This window comes from Dendrobates tinctorius, unplaced genomic scaffold (assembly GCF_039654945.1).
Source record: "Dendrobates tinctorius isolate UK_male_01 unplaced genomic scaffold, ASM3965494v1 ptg000060l, whole genome shotgun sequence".
NCBI classification, from domain to species: Eukaryota; Metazoa; Chordata; class Amphibia; order Anura; family Dendrobatidae; genus Dendrobates; species Dendrobates tinctorius.
The window spans coordinates 7,475,012-7,498,080 of record NW_027361728.1 but is presented as its reverse complement, the minus strand read 5'-3'; the positions used below and the strand labels follow the sequence as shown (position 1 = coordinate 7,498,080).

At 44.4% G+C, this 23,069-nt stretch overlaps 1 protein-coding gene across 1 annotated transcript in view; it reads left to right on the top strand.

Moving 5' to 3' along the window:
* Positions 1-23,069, top strand: part of LOC141092484 (probable cation-transporting ATPase 13A4) — a 374,510-nt gene that overhangs the window by 154,065 nt on the left and 197,376 nt on the right. Inside the window, exon 5 of the mRNA XM_073578655.1 lies at positions 815-895. Coding sequence (XP_073434756.1) covers positions 815-895 — 81 coding nt within the window. The remainder of the gene's footprint in view (positions 1-814; positions 896-23,069) is intronic.

Sequence of the window (23,069 nt, the reverse complement as noted above, 5' to 3'; positions counted from 1 at the left end):
CGACCCCCGGTATATGACTGGCGTATAAGCTGAGGGGGACTTTCAGCCCAAAAAAATGGGCTGAATATCTCGGCTTATACACGAGAATATACGGTAGGTTTAAAATCTGTATATGTACTAGTTTATAGTCATTTGACTCTAAATGATTCCAGTGCACACAGCACAACTAGATGCTTTCTAAACTAGTCAAGAAAAATGTGATAAAATATAGAAAAACTATTTTCCATTGGTCATTATCATTATTGTTCTCTTTTATACTCTTTAGAAGATCTCTCTTTCTATGAGGTTTAGGGTGGTTTCACATTAGCGCTTTTTAAGCGCACGCACGGCTGGGGGTAGCTCCGCCCCCGAGCCGGCTCTCTGCCCGGCGTGCCCGCCCCTTGCTTGTAGCGCCGCCTCCTAGCGCACAGCGGCGCCTGCGATCGGCGCACCCTATCTTTAGCATAGGGTGCGCAGATCGTGCGCAGGCCGTGCGCTAGTTGCGCTTTGACATGCACTGCGCACTTTTGACGGTGCGCCGTGCGCGCCGAAATCCGAAAAGTTTGATTTTGGCGCTCACGGCGCACCGTCAAAAGTGCGCAGCGCAGGTCAAAGCGCAACTAGCGCACGGCCTGCGCACGATCTGCGCACCCTATGCTAAAGATAGGGTGCGCCGATCGCAGGCGCCGCTGTGCGCTAGGAGGCGGCGCTACAAGCAAGGGGCGGGCACGCCGGGCAGAGAGCCGGCTCGGGGGCGGAGCTACCCCCGGCCGTGCGTGCGCTTAAAAAGCACTAATGTGAAACCACCCTTACATTATTATAATGTTGTTTTTAGGACATTGGAAGATATTTACTCATGTTCGCAGATTCACTTAAGATTTGGATCAGGTTTAAGTAAAGAGGAACAAAACTTAAGGTATGAAGTTTGGTTTCAATACACTCATCCAATGAAACTGATATACTGTATTCAGTATGTTCTACATGATCACGTTTTTCCACCACTTGAGTTTCAATTTATGGTATAATGCAACATTTACAGTGTAAAGTACCCATCAGGTGCAATTGTTATACGTTATGAAGGAGCACAATGCTGAATGTACATGGTGTGCCACTGGCGGACACAGAGAGAAGAGGGCTCATGAAAGGCATAATGCATAAAGCCCCCCAATTCATCAATTGCAGAATTAATCATGCTAGTCTTGATGGAGTGTGCTGTAATCAGAGGCTCAATAAAAATTTGTGTTCACCTACGTGTGCTTAGCCACAAATCTTACTCTAGTCAGCGTCTCCAGCATTCAGTCAGTGTGTTTTCTTCTCTCATCTTTCCTGCTACTAACCTGGCTACAAAGAGGTGTTCTGGAATGCACATGCATTCCCGAGCCACTCCATATACCGGTACTACCATTATGTAATACATTGTCTATACTATACTGTATAGCAGTGGTCCCCAACCTTTTTTGCACCGGGGACCGGTTTCAAGCAAGACCATTCTTCCATGGCCCGGCAGGGCGGGGATGGAGGTGTGGCAGGGGCGGGGCTTTGGTCATAAGGGGGCGGGGCTATGGACACGGTTGTAGTGTAGCAGTGCATACTTATAATTAAATAACATTTATAATGTGACTCAACTCACCATAGGTTTTGAATAAGTGCTCCATCACCCCCTTCTCCCCATCATTGCCTTCACCCCATCACTCCCTTCTCCCCATCATTGCCTTCTCCCCATCACTGCTGTCTCCCCATCATTGCCTTCACCCCATCATTCCCCTCTCCCCATCATTGCCTTCACCCCATCACTGCCATCTCTCCATCATTGCCTTCACCCCATCACTGCCATCTCTCCATCATTGCCTTCACCCCATCACTGCCATCTCTCCATCATTGCCTTCACCCCATCACTCCCTTCTCCCCATCATTGCCTTCACCCCATCACTGCTGTCTCCCCATCATTGCCTTCACCCCATCACTGCTGTCTCCCCATCATTGCCTTCACCCCATCACTGCTGTCTCTCCATCATTGCCTTCACCCCATCACTGCCGTCTCTCCATCATTGCCTTCACCCCATCACTGCTGTCTCCCCATCATTGCCTTCACCCCATCACTGCCGTCTCCCCATCATTGCCTTCACCCCATCATTGCCTTCACCCCATCACTCCCCTCTCCCCATCATTGCCTTCACCCCATCACTCCCCTCTCCCCATCATTGCCTTCACCCCATCACTCCCTTCTCCCCATCATTGCCTTCACCCCATCACTCCCTTCTCCCCATCATTGCCTTCACCCCATCACTGCTGTCTCTCCATCATTGCCTTCACCCCATCACTGCCGTCTCCCCATCATTGCCTTCTCCCCATCATTGCCTTCACCCCATCACTCCCCTCTCCCCATCATTGCCTTCACCCCATCACTCCCTTCTCCCCATCATTGCTTTCACCCCATCACTGCTGTCTCCCCATCATTGCCTTCACCCCATCACTGCCATCTCTCCATCATTGCCTTCACCCCATCACTCCCCTCTCCCCATCATTGCCTTCACCCCATCACTCCCTTCTCCCCATCATTGCCTTCACCCCATCACTGCCGTCTCCCCATCATTGCCTTCACCCCATCACTGCCATCTTTCCATCATTGCCTTCACCCCATCACTCCCTTCTCCCCATCATTGCCTTCACCCCATCACTGCCGTCTCTCCATCACTGCCTTCACCCCATCACTGCTGTCTCCCCATCATTGCCTTCACCCCATCACTGCCGTCTCCCCATCATTGCCTTCACCCCATCACTCCCTTCTCCCCATCATTGCCTTCACCCCATCACTGCTGTCTCCCCATCATTGCCTTCACCACATCACTGCCGTCTCTCCATCATTGCCTTCACCCCATCACTCCCCTCATGGCCTTCTCCTCATGTCCCCATCTCCTCCAGGGCCAGGCTACACAAACACAGACCAACACACACACAGACATACATATACTCACATTATACACACACACACAGACAGACATACACATACACACAGACACCACCTCTCTCCTCTCACCTGTCCGCCGCCCGCGCTTCCTCGCTCTGACACAGCAGCGGCCGCGCTCTCCTCTCTGTGTCAGTCAGAGACAGGAAGCGCGGGCGGCGGGCAGGACGCTGGATGCAGTGGACGGGTCCTTGCAGCTCCGCTCCTGCTATTCCCTCTTGCAGGCAGCGGAGCTGCTTGATCGCTCCCTGCCCGCCGCTAAGAACTGCTGCGCGCCGCCCCAGCCCCCGCTACGCCACTGACCGCCCCTGGCTCCCCTTGTGTCCGCGGACCGGCAAGGGCACTGCAGCGGCCCGGTGCTGGGCCGCGGACTGGCGGTTGGGGACCTCTGCTGTATATGATTACAAGTGTTCACTATATGACTTGTCACCTCTGTACCGCAGAGTATATATTATTTTATAACATATACAACATATTTTAATAATAAACCATTATTTTTTATGTTGATGTATATTGTATTTTAATTTGTGCTCACTTATGTGCTGTGTGCTCTTGTTTTGCTACTATCACATGGTGATCTCCCCATTCCTCCTCCCTGATCTTTGGTATTATTAAACATTTTTCACTTTTTCAATAATTGGGACTTCTTTAATCATCATTTTCCCTCCCCATTTGTTGTATATTTTGTGACAATTTGTCCCCAATCAATACTGCTACTGCAGCACTAGCATATCTGATACAATATTATATCACACTTAGATGTCTGTTGTTTCTTCTTTACATTCTAGACATGCAACTCTTTCCATGAGTAATCTCTAGTTTTCCCTTCACCCATGACAGCACACCTGAGAGAGGGATTCGCCCCGCCAGTTCAGGAACCTACTGAAACATAAGGGGCGGCACCTCTCCCTCGCTTCAGTTGGGTTCCTGTACTGGAATGGGATCCCAGTCTGACAGCGGCGGTGCCTGTCATGGACGAAGATGGACCCAGGGCCGTCCCGGCGCGGGAAGAGCAGGTCTGCTTACCTGCAGCGCCGGCTGTCGGTGGCCTGGAAGCGCAGTCCCTGGGGATCCTCCTGCAGGCCCCGGGTTCGTGCGGGTGCAGTAAGGCAGGCCTCGGCAGCGGGGCGCTCCTCCGTGCCTCCCTCCCCCTGCGTGTGCCCGATCCTTCTCCCTGGGACGACAGGGAAAGCCGGGGGTGGTTTCCGGCATCTGACGTCAGCGGCGCGGTGCACTCTGGGAGTGCGTCGGCTGACGTCACAGATGCGACGGCAAGATGGCGCCTGGTGTGGTGCCGGCTGCAGTGAGAAGAATGGCGGCCGGTGGTTGCAGGGGGGACGGGAAGATATCACTCTCCTGAAACATCTACTTAAAGGAGGACGAGGAGCAGGGCGGTCAGGTGATACAATGGGATCACAGCAGGAGCGTTCACCATCTCCACGGTCTCTGCCCCCATCGCAGACCTCTGCACGTAAGCATGGCAGCCATTCAAGCGGCAAAAACAGTAGTCGCCCGAGCCACAGATAAAGAGAATCCTCGAGGTCGAGAGAGCGCAGACCACATGCTCCAACACAGCCTCCGAGTCTGGTACCCGATTTCGTGGGTGGTGAATGATCTTCGTGAATGTTAGACCAATTTTAATAGGGTCTTTCTTGTGTGTTATTTTTTTCCTTAGGGGAAAGGCAAAAAAGCAGGGAGCAAGAAAAATAATAGAGAGTGTGCTATATGCCAGAGCCCCCTAGCGAGAGATTGGCAAAAGGACCTTTGCGCCAGCTGTATCCAGCGAACTATGGCGGAGGAGGTGCCGAGCTTGGCAACTAACCTCAGATCAGTCATAAGGTCCGAGGTAGAAGGCTCACTTAAAATGTTGTTAAAAAAAAAGAAAAAAAGTAGGAGAGACTCCCCAAGATCCTCATCAGACTCCTCCTCGACTGAATATCAGGCCGAGCACAGGTCCTCCTCCTCCTTGGATAGTGATACGGGGGGGAAGGCCGTGTTTTACGGTAGAGGATACGGATGCTCTCCTTAATGCCATTAGGACAACAATGGGCCTACAGGAGGAGAAAGCGACTAAGTCCCTAGAAGACGTCATGTTCGGGGGGTTACAGGAAAGGAAAAAGCGCACCTTTCCAGTTAATGAGAAAATCCAGGCACTCATTGAAAGAGAGTGGAAAAAGTCTGAAAGATCAGGTAGCCTTCCTTCCTCCTCAAAAAGGAGATATCCCTTTGAACCTAAAGATACGGAAATATGGGACAAGGTCCCAAAGATTGATGCAGCAGTATCCAGATCATCCAAAAGATCTGCCCTGCCCCTAGAAGACTCAGGAGTACTAAGAGATCCGCTAGATAAGAAAGCAGACTCCTACCTGAGATATACAAGGGAAGCAGCGGCAGAGGGACTGAAACTGGCAATAGCCGGCACCTACACAGCACGATCCTTAATGATCTGGCTACAGCAGCTGGAAGAAAAACTTGCATCTAAAGTTTCAAGAGAAAAAATTTTGGGAGATATGTATCTTCTACATGGAGCAGCCGCTTTTTTGGCCGACACCTCTGCCGCTTCCATGAGACTGACAGCGAGGGCGGTGGGGTTATTAAACGCCACAAGGCGTGCATTATGGCTTAATCCCTTAAGCCCCAAGGGTGGTTTGCACGTTCATGACCGGGTCAATTTTTACAATTCTGACCACTGTCCCTTTATGAGGTAATAACTCTGAAACGCTTCCATTGATCCTGGTGATTCTGACAATGTTTTCTCATGACATATTGTACTTCATGTTAGTGGTAAAATTTCATTCATATAAATTGCGTTTATTTGTGAAAAAAATGGAAATTTGGTGAAAATTTTCAAAATTTCGCTATTTTCCAAATTTGAATTTTTATGCCCTTAAATCACAGAGATACGGCATGCAAAAAACTTAATAAATAACATTTCCCACATGATTACTTTACATCTGCACAATTTTGGAACCAAAATTTGTTTTTGTTAGGATGTTAGAAGGGTTAAAAATTGACCAGCGATTTCTCATTTTTGCAACACCATTTTATTTTTACGGACCACATCACATTTGAAGCCACTTTGAGGGGTCTATATGATAGAAAATATCCAAAAGTTATATCATTCTAAAAACTGCACCCCTTAAGGTGCTCAAAACCACATTCAAGAAGTTTATTAACCCTTTAGGTGCGTCACAGGAATTTTTTGAATATTTAAAAATAAATGAACATTTAACTTTTTTTCACAAAAAAAATACTTCAGGTTCAATTTTTTTTATTTTACCAAGGGTAACAAGAGATATTGGACTGCAAAAGTTATTGTGCAATTTGTCCTGAGTACGCTGATACCTGATATGTGGGGGGAACCACTGTTTCGGCGCATGGCAGACCTCAGAAGGGAAGAAGCGCCGTTTGACTTTTTCAATGCAAAATTGGCTGGAATTCAGATCGGACGCCATGTCGCATTTGGAGAGCCCCTGATGTACCTAAACAGTGGAAACCCCTCACAAATGACCTCATTTTGGAAACTAGACCCCTCAAGGAACTTATCTAGATATGTGGTGAGAACTTTGAACCCACAAGGGCTTCACAGAAGTTTATAACGTACAGCGGTACAATTAAAAAATCATATTTTTTCCACAAAAATGATATTTTCACCCCCAATTTTTATTTTTCCAAGGGTAACAGGACCCTAAAAGTTATTGTGCAATTTGTCCTGAGTACGCTGATACCCCATATGTGGGTGTAAATGACTATTTGGGCGCATGGCAGAGCTCGGAAGGGAAGCAGCGCCATTTGACATTTTTGGCTGGAATTGAGATCAGACACCATGTCGCGATTGGAAAACCCCTGATGTACCAAAACAGTGGAAACCCCCCACAAATGACACGATTTTGGAAACTAGACCCCCCAAGGAACTTATCTAGATGTGTGGTGAGCACTTTGAACCTTCAAGTGCTTCACAGAAGTTTATAACGCCTGGGCGTGAAAATAAAAAAATTCCTTTTTTTGCACAAAAATGATATTTTTGCCCCCAATTTATTTTCCTAAGGGTAACAGGAGAAATTGGACCCCAAAAGTTGTTTTGCAATTTGTCCTGAGTATGCTGGACTATATGTGGGGGTAAAACACTGTTTGAGCGCATGGCAGAGCTTGGAAGGGAAGGAGCACCATTTGACTTTTTCAACTCAGAATTGGCTGGAATGGAGATCAGACGCCATGTTGCATTTGGAGAGCCCCTGATGTGCCCAAACAGTGGAAACCCCCCAATTATAACTCCAACCCTAACCCCAACACACCCCTAAACCTAATCTCAACCCTAACCCTAACCCTAGCCCTAACCCTAACCCTAATGGGAAAATGGAAATAAATACTTTTTTTTATTTTATTATTTTTCCCTAACTAAGGGGGTGATAACGGGGGGTTTGATTTACTATTTATGGCGGTTTTTATGTTTGGCAACTGTCACTCGCTAAAAGACGCTTTTTATTGTAAAAATAGTTTTTGCATCACCACATATTGACAGCTATAATTTTTCCGTATTTTGACCCACAGAGTCATGTTAGGTCTTATTATTTGCGGGATGAGTTGACGTTTTTATTGGTACCATTTTCGGGCACGTGACATTTTCTGATCGCTTTTTATTCCGATTTTTGGGACGCAGAATGAACAAAAAACAGCGTTTCATGAATTTCTTTTGAGGGGGTGCGTTTACACCGTTTCGCGTGCGGTAAAATTGATAAAGCGGTTGTATTCTTCGGGTCAGTACGGTTACAGCGATACCTCATTTAGGTCTTATGTTTTGGTGGTTTTATGCAATGAAAACTATTTTATATAAAAAATAATTATTTTTGCATCGCTTTATTCTGCGAGCTCTAACTTTTTTACTTTTTCGCTGATGATGCTGTGTGGCACCTCGTTTTTTGCGGGACAAAATGACGTTTTCAGCGGTCCCATGGATATTTATATGCATCTTTTTGATCGTGCATTACTGCACTTTTTGTTTGGCGGTATGATAATAAATCATTATTTTTTGCTTCGTTTTTTATTTTTATTTTTTAAGCGGTTCACTAAAGGGGGTAACTAATGGGACAGTTTTATAGGGCGGGTCGTTATGGACGCGGCGATACCAAATATGTGTACTTTTATTGTATTTTGTATTTTTTATTTTCAAACAATTAATTTATTGGGTAATATTGTTTTTTTTTAATAATTTATTTAGCGATTTTTTTAAAATTATTTTTACACTTTTTTTTTTAACTTTATTACATTGTCCCAGGTGGGACATCACTGTCCTGCAACAGATCGCTGATCTGTCACATCACATATCACTGTGACAGATCATCGATCTGCCACAGGCACTGCTGCAGACTTCCTCATGCCTGCGCTTTGCAGGCAGTGAGGAAGTCAGCTCCCTACAGGCCCCCGAAGGTCCCCGTCACCATCTTGGATCTGGGAGCCTGTAGGGAAAGAGCCCCTGCAGCAGCGCTGCACATTGCGCTGCCGTGGGGGGCTCAGGGAAGCACGGAGGCTGACACCCGGCCGCAATCAGAATTAAGTCCCAGGGCACATGGACTGGATAGTACGTCTCATGGCAGAAAGGGGTTAAAGGCTGTCCTGGACATCTACAGTCAAAAGCTAAATTGCGCTCTCTTCCATGTGATGGACAATTTCTATTTGGGAAAAATTTGGAAGACATCCTGGAAAAAGCGGGTGATAGAAAGAAGGGCTTCCCTAGATTTCCTGGAGATCAAAGAAGACAGCCCTTTCGGAGGGGAAGATTCAACAGTGGCCGTCCTCCAGGGGATCGGAAAAGATGGGAGGACAAAAGGAAGAAAGAATCTGGTTTCATGTTTGGCAGAGCTGCCTCATCAGCAAAGAAATCCCCACAATGAGGCCAATATCCCAGTAGGGGGGAGACTGATGCTCTTTTATCAAGTCTGGGAAAGTGTATCTTCCAATACCTGGATTCTAAACATCATAAAAAAAGGCCTCAAATTTCCCTTTTGTCAACCGGCGAGAGCATCATTTGTGGTAACCCCCGTCAGGAATGGGATAGAAGAACAGTTGGCCCTAGAGGCAGAAATCCTAAGTCGGCTGGACAAACACGTTCTGACCGAGGTTCCAAGCGAACAGGAGAGAATTTCTACTCACCCCTCTTACTAATAAAAAAGCCAGACCATTCATTCAGAACTATTATAAACCTCAGAGGCCTCCATCAATGGATAGAAAACCAAACTTTCAAAATGGAGTCAGTGACTTCGGCCATAAAGGTGTTACACCACAATTGTTTCATGGCCGTAGTCGACCTAAAGGATGCCTATTACCACATTCCGATCCATCCAAAGTACCAAAAATACTTAAGGGTAGCTCTCTACATCCAGGGCAACCTCAGGCATTTTCAATTCAGAGCCCTTCCATTCGGCATATCCATAGCCCCGAGGGTGTTTACAAAGGTCGTAGCAGAGATGACAGCCTTCCTCCGAATCCTCAACACGATCATAATACCCTACTTAGATGACTTTCTAATAGTGGGCAACTCGGAACATCACTGCACAGAACAAGTGGAAAGGGTAACAGATACCCTACAGAGACTTGGCTGGATGGTGAATGTCAAAAGTCAAGATTACAACCCCTAAAAAGACAAATATTTTTAGGATTCATCCTGGACACGGAACAACAAATCTGTCTTCTACCAGAGGCCAAGGTGGAAAAGGTGAGGAATATGACCTTGACAGCCATAGACCAACCTCACATGACCCTGAGAGGGGCGCTGTCCTTACTAGGCACTCTGACTGCCTGTATTCCAGCAGTCAGATGGGCACAATTTCATACACGTCAACTGCAAGCAGAGATCCTATCAGCACAGAAATTGCTAAGAGGGCGTTTAGAAGGAAGGCTGGAACTTTCCTTAAAATTCAAAAACTCTCTCAGATGGTGGTTAGACACGGCAAACCTAGTAGCAGGAATATTATGGCACAGACCAGTGTCCGATGTGATCCTGACGGACGCAAGTTCCTCGCGGTGGGGAGCGCACCTGAGGGGACAGACAGCCCATGGACCCTGGGGACACCAAGAACAAAACGCATCCTCCAACCTAAAAGAACTACGGGCAGTAAACAAAGCCTTAAAAATATTTATTCCCAGCCTAGAAGGCCGCAATGTCCAGATCATGTCGGACAACAAAGTGACAGTAGCATATATCAACCACCAAGGGGGGGACAAGGTCACACTCCTTAATGAACGAACCAACGAAATTTTTCAAAGAGCGGAATGACACCTACTCTCTCTAACGGCCCTACACATCAGAGAGGTAGAAAACATACAAGCCGTTTTCCTAAGCCGCAACACATTAAGGCAAGGAGAATGGGCCCTAAATCACTCGGTGTTCCAGAAAATAGTACAACTCTGGGGAGAGCTGGTAATAGACCTCTTTGCCAACAAAACCAACAGGCAGGTAAAGAGATTCTGTTCACTGAACCCAAAAGAAGAGCCATGGGCAGTGGATGCATTACAAATTCCGTGGAATTTCAAACTGGGTTACGCCTTTCCGCCAGTAGCTCTAATCCCAGCAGTGGTGAAGAAAATAAGAGAAGATCAGGCCAGAGTGATCTTAATAGCCCCATTCTGGCCAAAAAGGCCCTGGTTCTCACTACTGCAGATGATGTCCCTCTCAGATCCATGGGTACTACCAGAGATTCCAGACCTACTAGCTCAGGGTCCGGTATTCCACACGAAAGTCAAGGGGTTCCATCTGACGGCGTGGAATTTGAGAGGTCACTTTTGAAAAATAGATGGTTCTCCCCCAGGTTGGTGGCTACACTGATGAAAAGTAGAAAGCCAGTAACAACTAACATATACGGTAGAACATGGAATAAGGTTCTGCAGTTCCTAGGGAAGCCGTTAGACCAAGAACCCTCGATCAAGGCCATTCTAGAATTTTTACAGGCAGGATTACAGCTAGGCCTAGCGGTAAATACACTTAAAGTACAGGTTTCAGCACTAGGCGCTCTATATAATTGCAATATAGCAGTAAACAGATGGGTGGCCAGATTCATTAAATCCTGCCAGAGGTCTAAACCAATCCCATTGCCAAAAATAGCTCCCTGGGATTTAAACCTTGTGTTAGGAGCTCTCACGAAAGAGCCATTTGAACCGATGCAACAACTACCAGTAAAATATCTCACCCTAAAGACCATTATTTTAGTGGCCCTTACATCGGCCCGTAGAGTAAGTGACCTGAAGGCCCTCTCAGTTAATCCACCTTATACCCAGGTGTACCAGGATAGGGTTGTCCTAAAAACAGACCCTGCTTATTTACCGAAAGTGGTAACAGATTTCCATCGTAGCCAGGAAATTGTCCTCCCCTCCTTCTGTGAGAATCCAAAAAACCCAGGAGAGGAGAAATTCCATAAACTAGACATTAAAAGAGCCCTCTTAGAGTATATATCAGTGACTAGCCAGTGGAAGAGGTCCCAGTCCCTATTTGTAACCTTTCAGGGTGCCAGGAAGGGCCATGGAGTATCAAAAGAGACTATTGCCAGATGGATTAGGGAGGCCATTAGTGTAGCCTACTCAGCTAGTGGTGTTCCGATTCCTGACGGCATCAAGGCTCATTCCACCAGAGCCGTGGCGACCTCCTGGGCTGAAAAGGCAGAGGTATCGATTGAGCAAATCTGTAAGGCCGCTACCTGGGCATCACCCTCAACCTTTTTTAAGCACTATAGATTAAATCTATCCTCCTCTGCTGACTTAACCTTTGGTAGAAGGGTGCTGCAAGCGATGGTCCCTCCCTAAGGTGTTCGAAGTCTCCAAAAATCTCTCAGATGTGCTGTCATGGGTGAAGGGAAAACCACCATGGTTACTTACCAGTAGCCGGTTTTTCTGGAACCCATGACAGCACCCATATATTCCCCCCCTTTTTCACCTCATGGGTGTGCACGTTAACAGGGTGTATTTGTGTGATGTGGTGTTGGATAAACATGTAACTAACCGGGAAGTCCTCTCAATGCTCTGTAATCCAACTGAAGCAGGGGAGAGGTGCCGCCCCTTATGTTTCAGTAGGTTCCTGTCCTGGCGGGGCGGATCCCTCTCTTAGGTGTGCTATCATGGGTTCCGGAAAAAAACAGCTACCAATAAGTAACCATGGTGGTTTCTTTTGGAGGTAGATGCCTCCTCTGTCTGTGCTTGGCAGTTCTCCTGCAGAGAAGTGCTTCAAGGAAGTTTGTCTCATGTGGTTTGTTCTCTAAACTGTTTTCTCCAGCCATACTAATGGTAATCGTGAGCTTAAGGCAATTAAGATGATACTCGAGAAATGGAGACATCTACTTTCTACAGTCTACCCTGTGGTTAAACCCTCTTCAATCCATGTGGGCACTCTTCTTCACTCATTTTGACTTTGAGATGCACTTTTGTTCTGTGGACAAGAAAGTCAAAGCAGATGCCCAGTCTCAATCCTTTGACATAACAGATTCCATAGAAGAGTCAGAGCACATCATCGACTCGGCCAGGATTGTTGAAGCAGCCTCTGTTCTCATGAAAGAGATTCCTTTGGGTAAAAAACAGTCTTATAAAAAGGCACCTCACTCAGAATTTGAATGTGGGGTGCACGGAAAAAGGGTACCAGTCCCAATACAATATGAAAATCAAAAAACTGGCACTCCCATATGCAGAAAGAAGAAAATTTGTTTTATTCACAGCTTAGTTTTCCACAAGACATGTATTCTTAATGTGACATTTCAGTCCTTACAATGGACCTTCTTCAGACATGGAAATAATCTTGTTAAAGCTCATAAATGACCTGGTGGGCCAGAGTAGCAGGAAACAAAAAGGCATTCATGTGGAGCTGTGAAGAGACAACAAAAGAAGATTGGCGCTATCTGGTGTGCATTACTTCATTATGGAGAGGAGTCAAGTGGCAAGTGGAATGGGTTAATCAGGTTCTCCAAAACTGCCTTTGATATTTTATCTCTACCTGTCAGGATGATTGAGTACAATACCTCTCACAGGCGGAGTTTTCCTACAACCGCCTTGGGAAGTCTTCCGAAGCATCACCATTCTTTATGGTATACTATCAACATCCTAAAGTGCCCTTAGGCTGGTTTCACATTTGCGTTTTTTTTCGCGGTATTTTAGCGCTAAATAGCGCATGCGTTTTTTTTCCCTATACTTTGCATGGGATGCGCTTATGTGCGCATACACATGCGTTTGTACGCGTTTTTCCGCGCATGCGTTTTTTTGCGGTATGCGCTCGGGCGCACAAAATGCAACCTGTTGCATTTTTTGGGCGTCCGACTTGCCTCAAAAAAACGCATGCGCGCGCAATGCGTTTTTTTACAGCAAGACACCCATTATAAGTCTATGGTGAGCATATGTGCGCATTGGCATGCTTATGTATGCGTTTTTTTGCACATGCGTTTTTTTTTTTACCATTAGTTTAGACAATGGAATTTAGGGGTTTGGGTTAGAGTTAGGGTTAGTTAAGGGGGTTTAGGGTTAGGGTTAGGGTTAGGGTTAGGGTCAGGGTCAGGGTTAGGATCAGGTTATGGTTTGGTTTAGGGTCAGGGTTAGGGTTAGGGTTAGGGTCAGGGTCAAGGTTAGGGTTAGGATCAGGGTATGGTTTGGTTAAGGGTTAGGGTTAGGGTTAGGGTCAGGGTTAGGGTTAGGGTTAGTGTCAGGGTTAGGGTTAGGGTTAGGGTATGGTTTGGTTAAGGGTTAGGGTTAGGGTTAGGGTCAGGGTCAAGGTTAGGGTTAGGATCAGGGTATGGTTTGGTTAAGGGTTAGGGTTAGGGTCAGGGTTAGGGTTAGGGTCAGGGTTAGGGTTAGGGTTAGTAAAGTCATGGTTTGGGTTAGTGTGAGGGGCCACCTAATGTTTGGAAAAAACGCAAACGCGGTAAAAACGCACTAAAAACGCATACAAACGCATAAAAACGCTGCGTTTTTTCATGCATGCTCATAAAAATGCTTGAAAAAAACGCAGCAGTTGTATGCTTTTGTATGCGTTTTTTCAATGCGTTTTTTTGCGGGAAAAACGCGCTGCAAAAAAAAGCAAGTGTGAAACTAGCCTTACCTATGTGTGCTTCCTCCAGGGTGCCAGCAGCTGATGCCCCATATGGTGATTTCCTCCAGATCTGGGGGCAAACACAGGCCTCAAGCCTTAAGGCCATGTCTCGAATGAAGACTCATGCGAATAGGAAGAGAGGTTCGCCATCTGAGTATCATCCTGGATATAAAGTCTGGCTGTCATCCAGGAATATTAGCCTGAAGGTACTTCCATATAAGTTCGACCCATGGCACCTTAGTCCATAAAAAATCCTTACACAACTTAATCCAGTGACCTAGCATCTTCAACTCCCTGCGAATCTACGGATCCCAAACTCCTTTCATGTTTCACTCCTGAAGCCAGTTGCCTTAAAACACTTCCCAAAGCCCTATGCTAATTCCGCTACTGCTGTTCCTGAGTATCTCTTGGACATCTTTGAAATTAAAGACATCCTTGCTACTAAAACGGTTCAGAGGAAGACCTTTTATCTGTTACACTGGAAGTGCTTCAGATGACAGGAGAGATCCTGGGAACCTGCGGAGAACATCTGTGTCCCCATCATTTTGGAAAAGTTTTTCAGTCGGGCTGGCCAAGTAAGGGACATATATACTACATGCAACATACATACTACATATATACCACATATATACTACATGCATACTACATATATGCAACATACATATATACCACATATATACTACATGCATGCAACATACATATATACTACATGCAAAATACATGCTACATATATACTACATGCATGCAACATGCATACTACATATATACTACATATATACTACATTCATGCAACATACATACTACATATATACCACATATATACTACATGCACACTACATATATACTACATGCATGCAACATACAACATATATACCACATGCTTGCAACATACATACTACATATATACCACATATATACTACATGCATGCAACATACATATATACTACATGCAACATGCATACTACATATATACAGTCATATGTTAAAGTTTGGGCACCCCTATTAATGTTAACCTTTTTTCTTTATAACAATTTTGGTTTTTGCAACAGCTATTTCAGTTTCATATATCTAATAACTGATGGACTCAGTTATATTTCTGGATTCAAATGAGGTTTATTGTACTAACAGAAAATGTGCAATCTGCATTTAAACAAAATTTGACCGGTGCAAAAGTATGGGCACCTCAACATAAAAGTGACATTAATATTTCGTAGATCCTCCTTTTGCAAAAATAGCAGCCTCTAGTCGCTTCCTGTAGCTATTAATGAGTTCCTGGATCCTGGATGAAGGTACTTGTGACATTCCTGTTTACAAAACAATTCCAGTTCAGTTAAGTTTAATGGTCGCCAAGCATGGACAGCCCGCTTCAAATCATCCCACAGATGTTCAATGATATTCAGGTCTGGGGACTGGGATGGCCATTGCAGAACATTGTAATTGTTCCTCCGCATGAATGCCTGAGTAGATTTGGAGCGGTGTTTTGGATCATTGTCTTGCTGAAATATCCATGCGTAACTTCAACTTCGACACTGATTCTTACACATTATTGTCAAGAATCTGCTGATACTGAGTTGAATCCATGCGACCCTCAACTTTAACAAGATTCCCGGTGCCGGCATTGGCCACACAGCCCCAAAGCATGATGGAACCTCCACCAAATTTTACTGTGGGTAGCAAGTGTTTTTCTTGGAATGCTGTGATTTTTAGCCTCCATAAATAAACGCCTTTTTGTATGACTAAACAACTCAATCTTTGTTTCATCAGTCCACAGGACCTTCTTCCAAAATGTAACTGGCTTGTCCAAATGTGCTTTTGCATACCTCAGGCGACTCTGTTTGTGGCGTGCTTGCAGAAACTGCTTCTTTCGCATCACTCTCCCATACAGCTTCTCCTTGTGCAAAGTGTGCTGTATTGTTGACCGATGCACAGTGACACCATCTGCAGCAAGATGAGGCTGCATGTCTTTGGAGGTGGTCTGTGGATTGTACTTGACTGTTCTCACCATTCTTCTTCTCTGCCTTTCTGATATTTTTCTTGGCCTGCCACTTCTGGGCTTAACAAGAACTGTACCTGTGTTCTTCCATTTCCTTACTATGTTCCTCACAGTGGAAACTGACAGGTTAAATCTCTGAGACAACTTTTTGTATCCTTCCCCTGAAAAGCTATGTTGAGTAATCTTTGTTTTCAGATCATTTGAGAGTTGTTTTGAGGAGCCCATGATGCCACTCTTTATAGGAGAATCAAATAGGAGAACTACTTGCAAGTGGCCACTTTAAATACCTTTTCTCATGATTTGAACGCCTGGCTATGAAGTTCAAAGCTCAATGAGGTTACAAAACCAATTTAGTGCTTCAGGAAGTCAGGAAAAAGTAGTTAGGAGTGTTCAAATCAAGAAAATGATAAGGGTGCCCATACTTTTGCACCGGTCAGATTTTGTTTAAATGCAGAATGCACATTTTCTGTTAGTACAATAAACCTCATTTGAATCCAGAAATATAACTGAGTCCATCAGTTATTAGATATATGAAACTGAAATAGCTGTTGCAAAAACCAAAATTGTTATAAAGAAAAAAGGTTAACATTAATAGGGGTGCCCAAACTTTAACATATGACTGTACTACATGCATGCAACATACATATATACTACATATATACCACATGCATGCAACATACATATATACTACATGTATACCACGTGCATGCAGCATACATATATACCACACATATACTACATGCATGCAACATACATATACACAACATATATGCCACATGCAACATACATACTACATATATACTACATGCATGCAACATACATATATACTACATGCAACATACATACTACATATGTACTACATGCATGCAACATACATACTTCTTATATACTACATGCATACTACATATATACCACATGCATGCAACATACATATATACAACATATATACTACATGCATGCAACATACATATATACAGCATATATACTACATGCATGCAACATGCATACTACATATATACTACATGCATGCAACATGCATACTACATATATACTACATGCATGCAACATACATACTACATATATACCACATATATACTACATGCATGCAACATACATATATACTACATATATACTACATGCAACATTCATACTACATATATACTACATGCATGCAACATACATACTACATATATACCACATATATACTACATGCATACTACATATATACTACATGCATGCAACATACATACATACAACATACATACCACATGCATGCAACATGCATACTACATACATACTACATATATACCACATATATACTACATGCATGCAACATACATATATACTACATATATACTACATGCAACATGCATACTACATATATACTACATGCATGCAACATACATATATACAGCATATATACTACATGCATGCAACATGCATACTACATATATACTACATGCATGCAACATGCATACTACATATATACTACATGCATGCAACATACATACTACATATATACCACATATATACTACATGCATGCAACATACATATATACTACATATATACTACATGCAACATTCATACTACATATATACTACATGCATGCAACATACATACTACATATATACCACATATATACTACATGCATACTACATATATACTACATGCATGCAACATACATACATACAACATACATACCACATGCATGCAACATGCATACTACATACATACTACATATATACCACATATATACTACATGCATGCAACATACATATATACTACATATATACTACATGCAACATGCATACTACATATATACTACATGCATGCAACATACATACTACATATATACCACATATATACTACATGCATGCAACATACATATATACAACATATATACAACATGCAAAATACATACTAGATATATACTACATGCATGCAACATACATTTATACTGCATATATACTACATGCAACATACATACTACATATATACTACATGCATGCAACATGCATACTATATATATACCACATATATACTACATGCATGCAACATACATACTACATATATACTACATGCATGCAACATGCATACTATATATATACCACATATATACTACATGCATGCAACATACATATATACTACATATATACTACATGCAACATACATACTACATACATACTACATATATACTACATGCATGCAGCCTGCATACTACATATATACTGCATATATACCACATGCATGCAACATACATATATACAACATATATACTACATGCATGCAATATGCATGCTACATATGTACCACATATATACTACATGCATGCAACATACATATATACTACATATATACTACATGCAACATACATACTACATATATACCACATGCATGCAACATGCATACTACATATATACTACATATATACTACATGCATGCAACATACATACTACATATATACCACATGCATGCAACATGCATACTACATATATACTACATGCATGCAACATACATACATACTACATATATACTACATGCATGCAACATGCATACTACATATATACTACATGCATGCAACATACATACTACATATACACCACATGCATGCAACATGCATACTACATATATACTACATATATACTACATACATGTAACATACATACATACTACATATATACCACATGCATGCAACATGCATACTACATATATACTACATATATACTGCATGCATGCAACATACATATATACTACATACAATACATTCATACAATACATACATATAGACATACAGTACATATAACATAGAGTACATACTCACCATCACTTGTCACTTTGATCCCCAAAGCCAGTGTCATCTGTGTAATAAATATTAAAATAACAAACCACCAATATACTTACCCTTGATCCGCAGAAGTCCACGAGTGTCCCACGACGATCTTGCGTAGAGAACAGTAGCATCAGCTGATGCTACCGTTCTCTACGGGCTCCAGGAATCCAATGACGGGAGGTAGGTATCCTTCCGCACTGTATTCCTCCTCCACTGTAAAAAAAAGTCCTTAGTCTCACTTTATAGCATTGCTGTGTGAGAAATTTCCCACGCAGCTTTTGCCATAAAGTGAGACTAGGGACTTTTTAGTATGTATTTTTTTTTTTAACATTCAACACATTAGCCAGATGATGGGACTACTACTGTCCCATCATTGGCTAATGTGTCAATCACCGTCATGGTAGCAGGCATGGTAGTCCCATCGGACGATGCCTGCACAGACCCCCGCAGCCTGCACAGACCCCCGGACAGTTGGCACAGACCACCGGCAGGCCGGTACAGACCCCCAGCAGGCCGGTACAGACCACCGCAGCCTGCACAGACCCCCGGACAGTCGGCACAGACCACCGGCAGGCCGGCACAGACCCCCGGCAGGCTGGTACAGACCCCCGTACAGTCGGCACAGACCCCCGCAGCCTGCACAGACCCCCGGACAGTCGGCACAGACCACCGGCAGGCCGGCACAGACCCCTGGCAGGCCGGTACAGACCCCCGCAGCCTGCACAGATCCCCGGACAGTCGGCACAGACCACCGGCAGGCCGGCACAGCCCCCCGGCAGGCCGATACAGACCCCGGGCTGTCGGCACAGACCCCCGGCAGGCCGGTACAGACCCCCCGGAAGGCCCGAACTGATGGCGCATCATGATGCGCACAGACCGCGCATCATGATGACGTCATTTCGGCAGCCAATCAGAGCCACAACAGTGGCTCATTGCATTATGGGGACTTCCGATTCCGATATCCGATATTGAAAAAATATCGGTACTCGGTATCGGAATTCTGATACAGCGAATATCGGCCGATACCCGATATTTGCAGTATCGGAATGCTCAATACTACACATCACCAAAGTGATTTAAAAGTTTTTTAATGACATATTTCTGTTGCAAACTGTGGATACAAGGGATGGGGGATCAGCGGGTGCCCTCGTCCGCTAGCCGAAACCACATGGACTAGGGATCGTCCCACCAAATGCCTCCTGTCCATAAAACGTGGGCATAATGCTACTCCGACAACGCAGGGTGAGAGTAAAACAGTATGGCAATACTTTATTGAACCACAAAACCCACAAATAACACATAGAACAGCCCCAGCAAAATACCCAAGATGGTGCAAATTTCAATCTCACCCTTCTGCTGACTCACTGAGATAAGAGCAGCTTGTGACTTCAGAGCTTCTAGGACTGACTACCCCACCTGTGGCAATGGAAGCTGACAGTCCATTGAGGTAAAAGGACAGTTGACTGTAGGGTCACAACCTGGCTTCTCCGAACATCTCCATGGAGCCAGGTGGCTGGTGGGTCCCATTCCTGGCTTTCTCAAACATATCCATGGGGCTCAGGTGACCGGTGGGTCCAAATCCTGACAAGCCCCAACGTATTCACGGTTCAGCGATGGTCAATGATCAGTATTTTTCAGCCGAGGCCATGGTCCCCTAAGCTGGCATCCAGTAGAATGTCAAATCTGTGTCCCTCATGATGAAGCCATGATGTTTTCGTTGCTGTATTGTAAAGAGTATCTGGTTCTTTGGACCTCTGAATCTCTTGGCTGTCAGGATATCTGGTGGTGAGATTACAGAGGTGCATATATCGTTTGTTTATATTTAACAACTCTCTTTAAAGCCAGAATTCAGAGGTAAAGGGAGAATGGTGATGAGATCAATTAACATTATTTGATTATTTAATCTATTTGCATAGTTTTTCCTTCATCTGTTTTGCAAGTTGACAAGCTAGCTGGCCTGGACAATATGTAATCAACATATCAGCAAACATCATTGTTCAATTATCCTGCGTATCTAGTCATCCAGGATAGCAGCACAATATGTTACATCAAATGTTAACTTACAAGTCTATATTAGAGGCTTATACGAACAAAAGTCTGTGTTTTCTTGACCAGCAAGAGAGAAGCACATGCATTTAAAAGTTAACATATAAATAACCATCTATTCCTGGCTTACTGAAAATAGATACCGTACATACTCGTGTATAAACCGACCCGTGTGTAAGCCAACCCCCCTAATTTTGTCACAAAAAACTGGGAAAACTTATTGACTCGCGTATAAGCCTCGGGTGGAAAATACCAAAGCTACTGCCCTTATAATGCTGCACAGTGAGTGGCCCCTTACAATGATGCACAGTTATTAGAGACCCCTTATAATGCTGCACAGTGAGTGGCCCCTTACAATGATGCACAGTTATTAGTGGCCTCTTATAATGCTGCACTGTGAGCGGCCCCTTACAATGATGCACAGTTATTAGTGACCCCTTATAATGCTGCACAGTGAGTGGCCCCTTACAATGATGCACAGTTATTAGTGGCCCCTTATAATGCTGCACAGTGAGCGGCCCCTTACAATGATGCACAGTTATTAGTGGCCCCTTATAATGCTGCACAGTGAGCGGCCCCTTACAATGATGCACAGTTATTAGTGGCCCCTTATAATGCTGCACAGTGAGCGGCCCCTTACAATGATGCACAGTTATTAGTGGCCCCTTATAATGCTGCACAGTGAGCGGCCCCTTACAATGATGCACAGTTATTAGTGGCCCCTTATAATGCTGCACAGTGAGCGGCCTCTTACAATGATGCACAGTTATTAGTGGCCCCTTATAATGCTGCACAGTGAGCGGCCCCTTACAATGATGCACAGTTATTAGTGGCCCCTTATAATGCTGCACAGTGAGCGGCCCCTTACAATGATGCACAGTTATTAGTGGCCCCTTATAATGCTGCACAGTGAGCGGCCTCTTACAATGATGCACAGTTATTAGTGGCCCCTTATAATGCTGCTGCTGCCGCTGCCTCAATTAAAAAAAAAACTATATACTCACCTCATCCCTGCTGCTGCAGCTGCTGCTCCTCAGCGTTGCCAGCTCTGCACAGTGACTGTTCAGGCAGAGGGCGCCTGTTAACTACGTCATGGTTCCCACTGACCTGAACGTCACTGCCAGAGGAAGCAAGACAGCAGAGCGACACGCAGCGGTGGAACGGGGGACAGGTGAATATGGCTCCCTCCGCTATACTCACCTCTCCTAGCATGTCTCTTGCAGCCCCCCTGCTTATTCCATCTTCTCAGCGCTGTTCTTCCTGCTTTCAGCGGTCACGTGGTGCCACTCCTTACATATGCGCATATGCAATGAGCCGCTCTTTACATATGCGCATATGTAAAGAGCGGCACCACCTGACCGCTGAAAGCAGGAAGAACAGCGCCAAGAAGATGGAATAAGCATGGGGGCTGCAAGAGACATGCTAGGAGAGGTGAGTATGATCTCCTACACCCCCGCCCGGCCGACCCCCGGTATATGACTCGCGTATAAGCCGAGAGGGGGACTTTCAGCCCCAAAAAGTGGTCTGAATATCTCGGCTTATACGCGAGTATATACGGTATCTGGTTAATTAAGATAAAATGCTGTGTCGTCACAAAAACACTTTGATGAATTGGGGCTATTGTCTTTAGTTAGGACAAACAAAAAAAACACAGTTGAGTTCTGTGCTTTTGGGTGGCTAAACTCTATGTCAAAGGAAAATGTGACTTACACACCTTACAATGAGATGCAATTTTTTTTAATGCATGGAAATGTAAATGAAACCAATGTCTCTATAATAGCTTATGTTTAAAACTTATGGAACTTCTGCTTCCGTATCTTCAAGTCCAATCATCAACTTATGACTGATCTCTAGTGATGAGCGAATATTTCAATGTTCGCTTCGGATTACGTTCGCCAAATTTGCAATATTTGTCGATTAATTCGTTGAATATTTGCCAACCATAATCAAACGCCATTCATGTCAAAAGGAGGCAAAAATAAACACATGCACAACACCTTATAACGGCCCCAAATGCTGCCAAAGCACATCAAATGAGGGACAGACACTAGGAAAGTGGCCTTAATTCACCCACAGTATAAATTGCAGCATGGAACTGCAGAAACCAGCCAAGCATGAGGTATCGGGGTCTGGGACAGCATTTACAGCTTTCAAATGAACGTCACAGTAAGACAAGGTGGGTGACGGATCAGTGTAGCC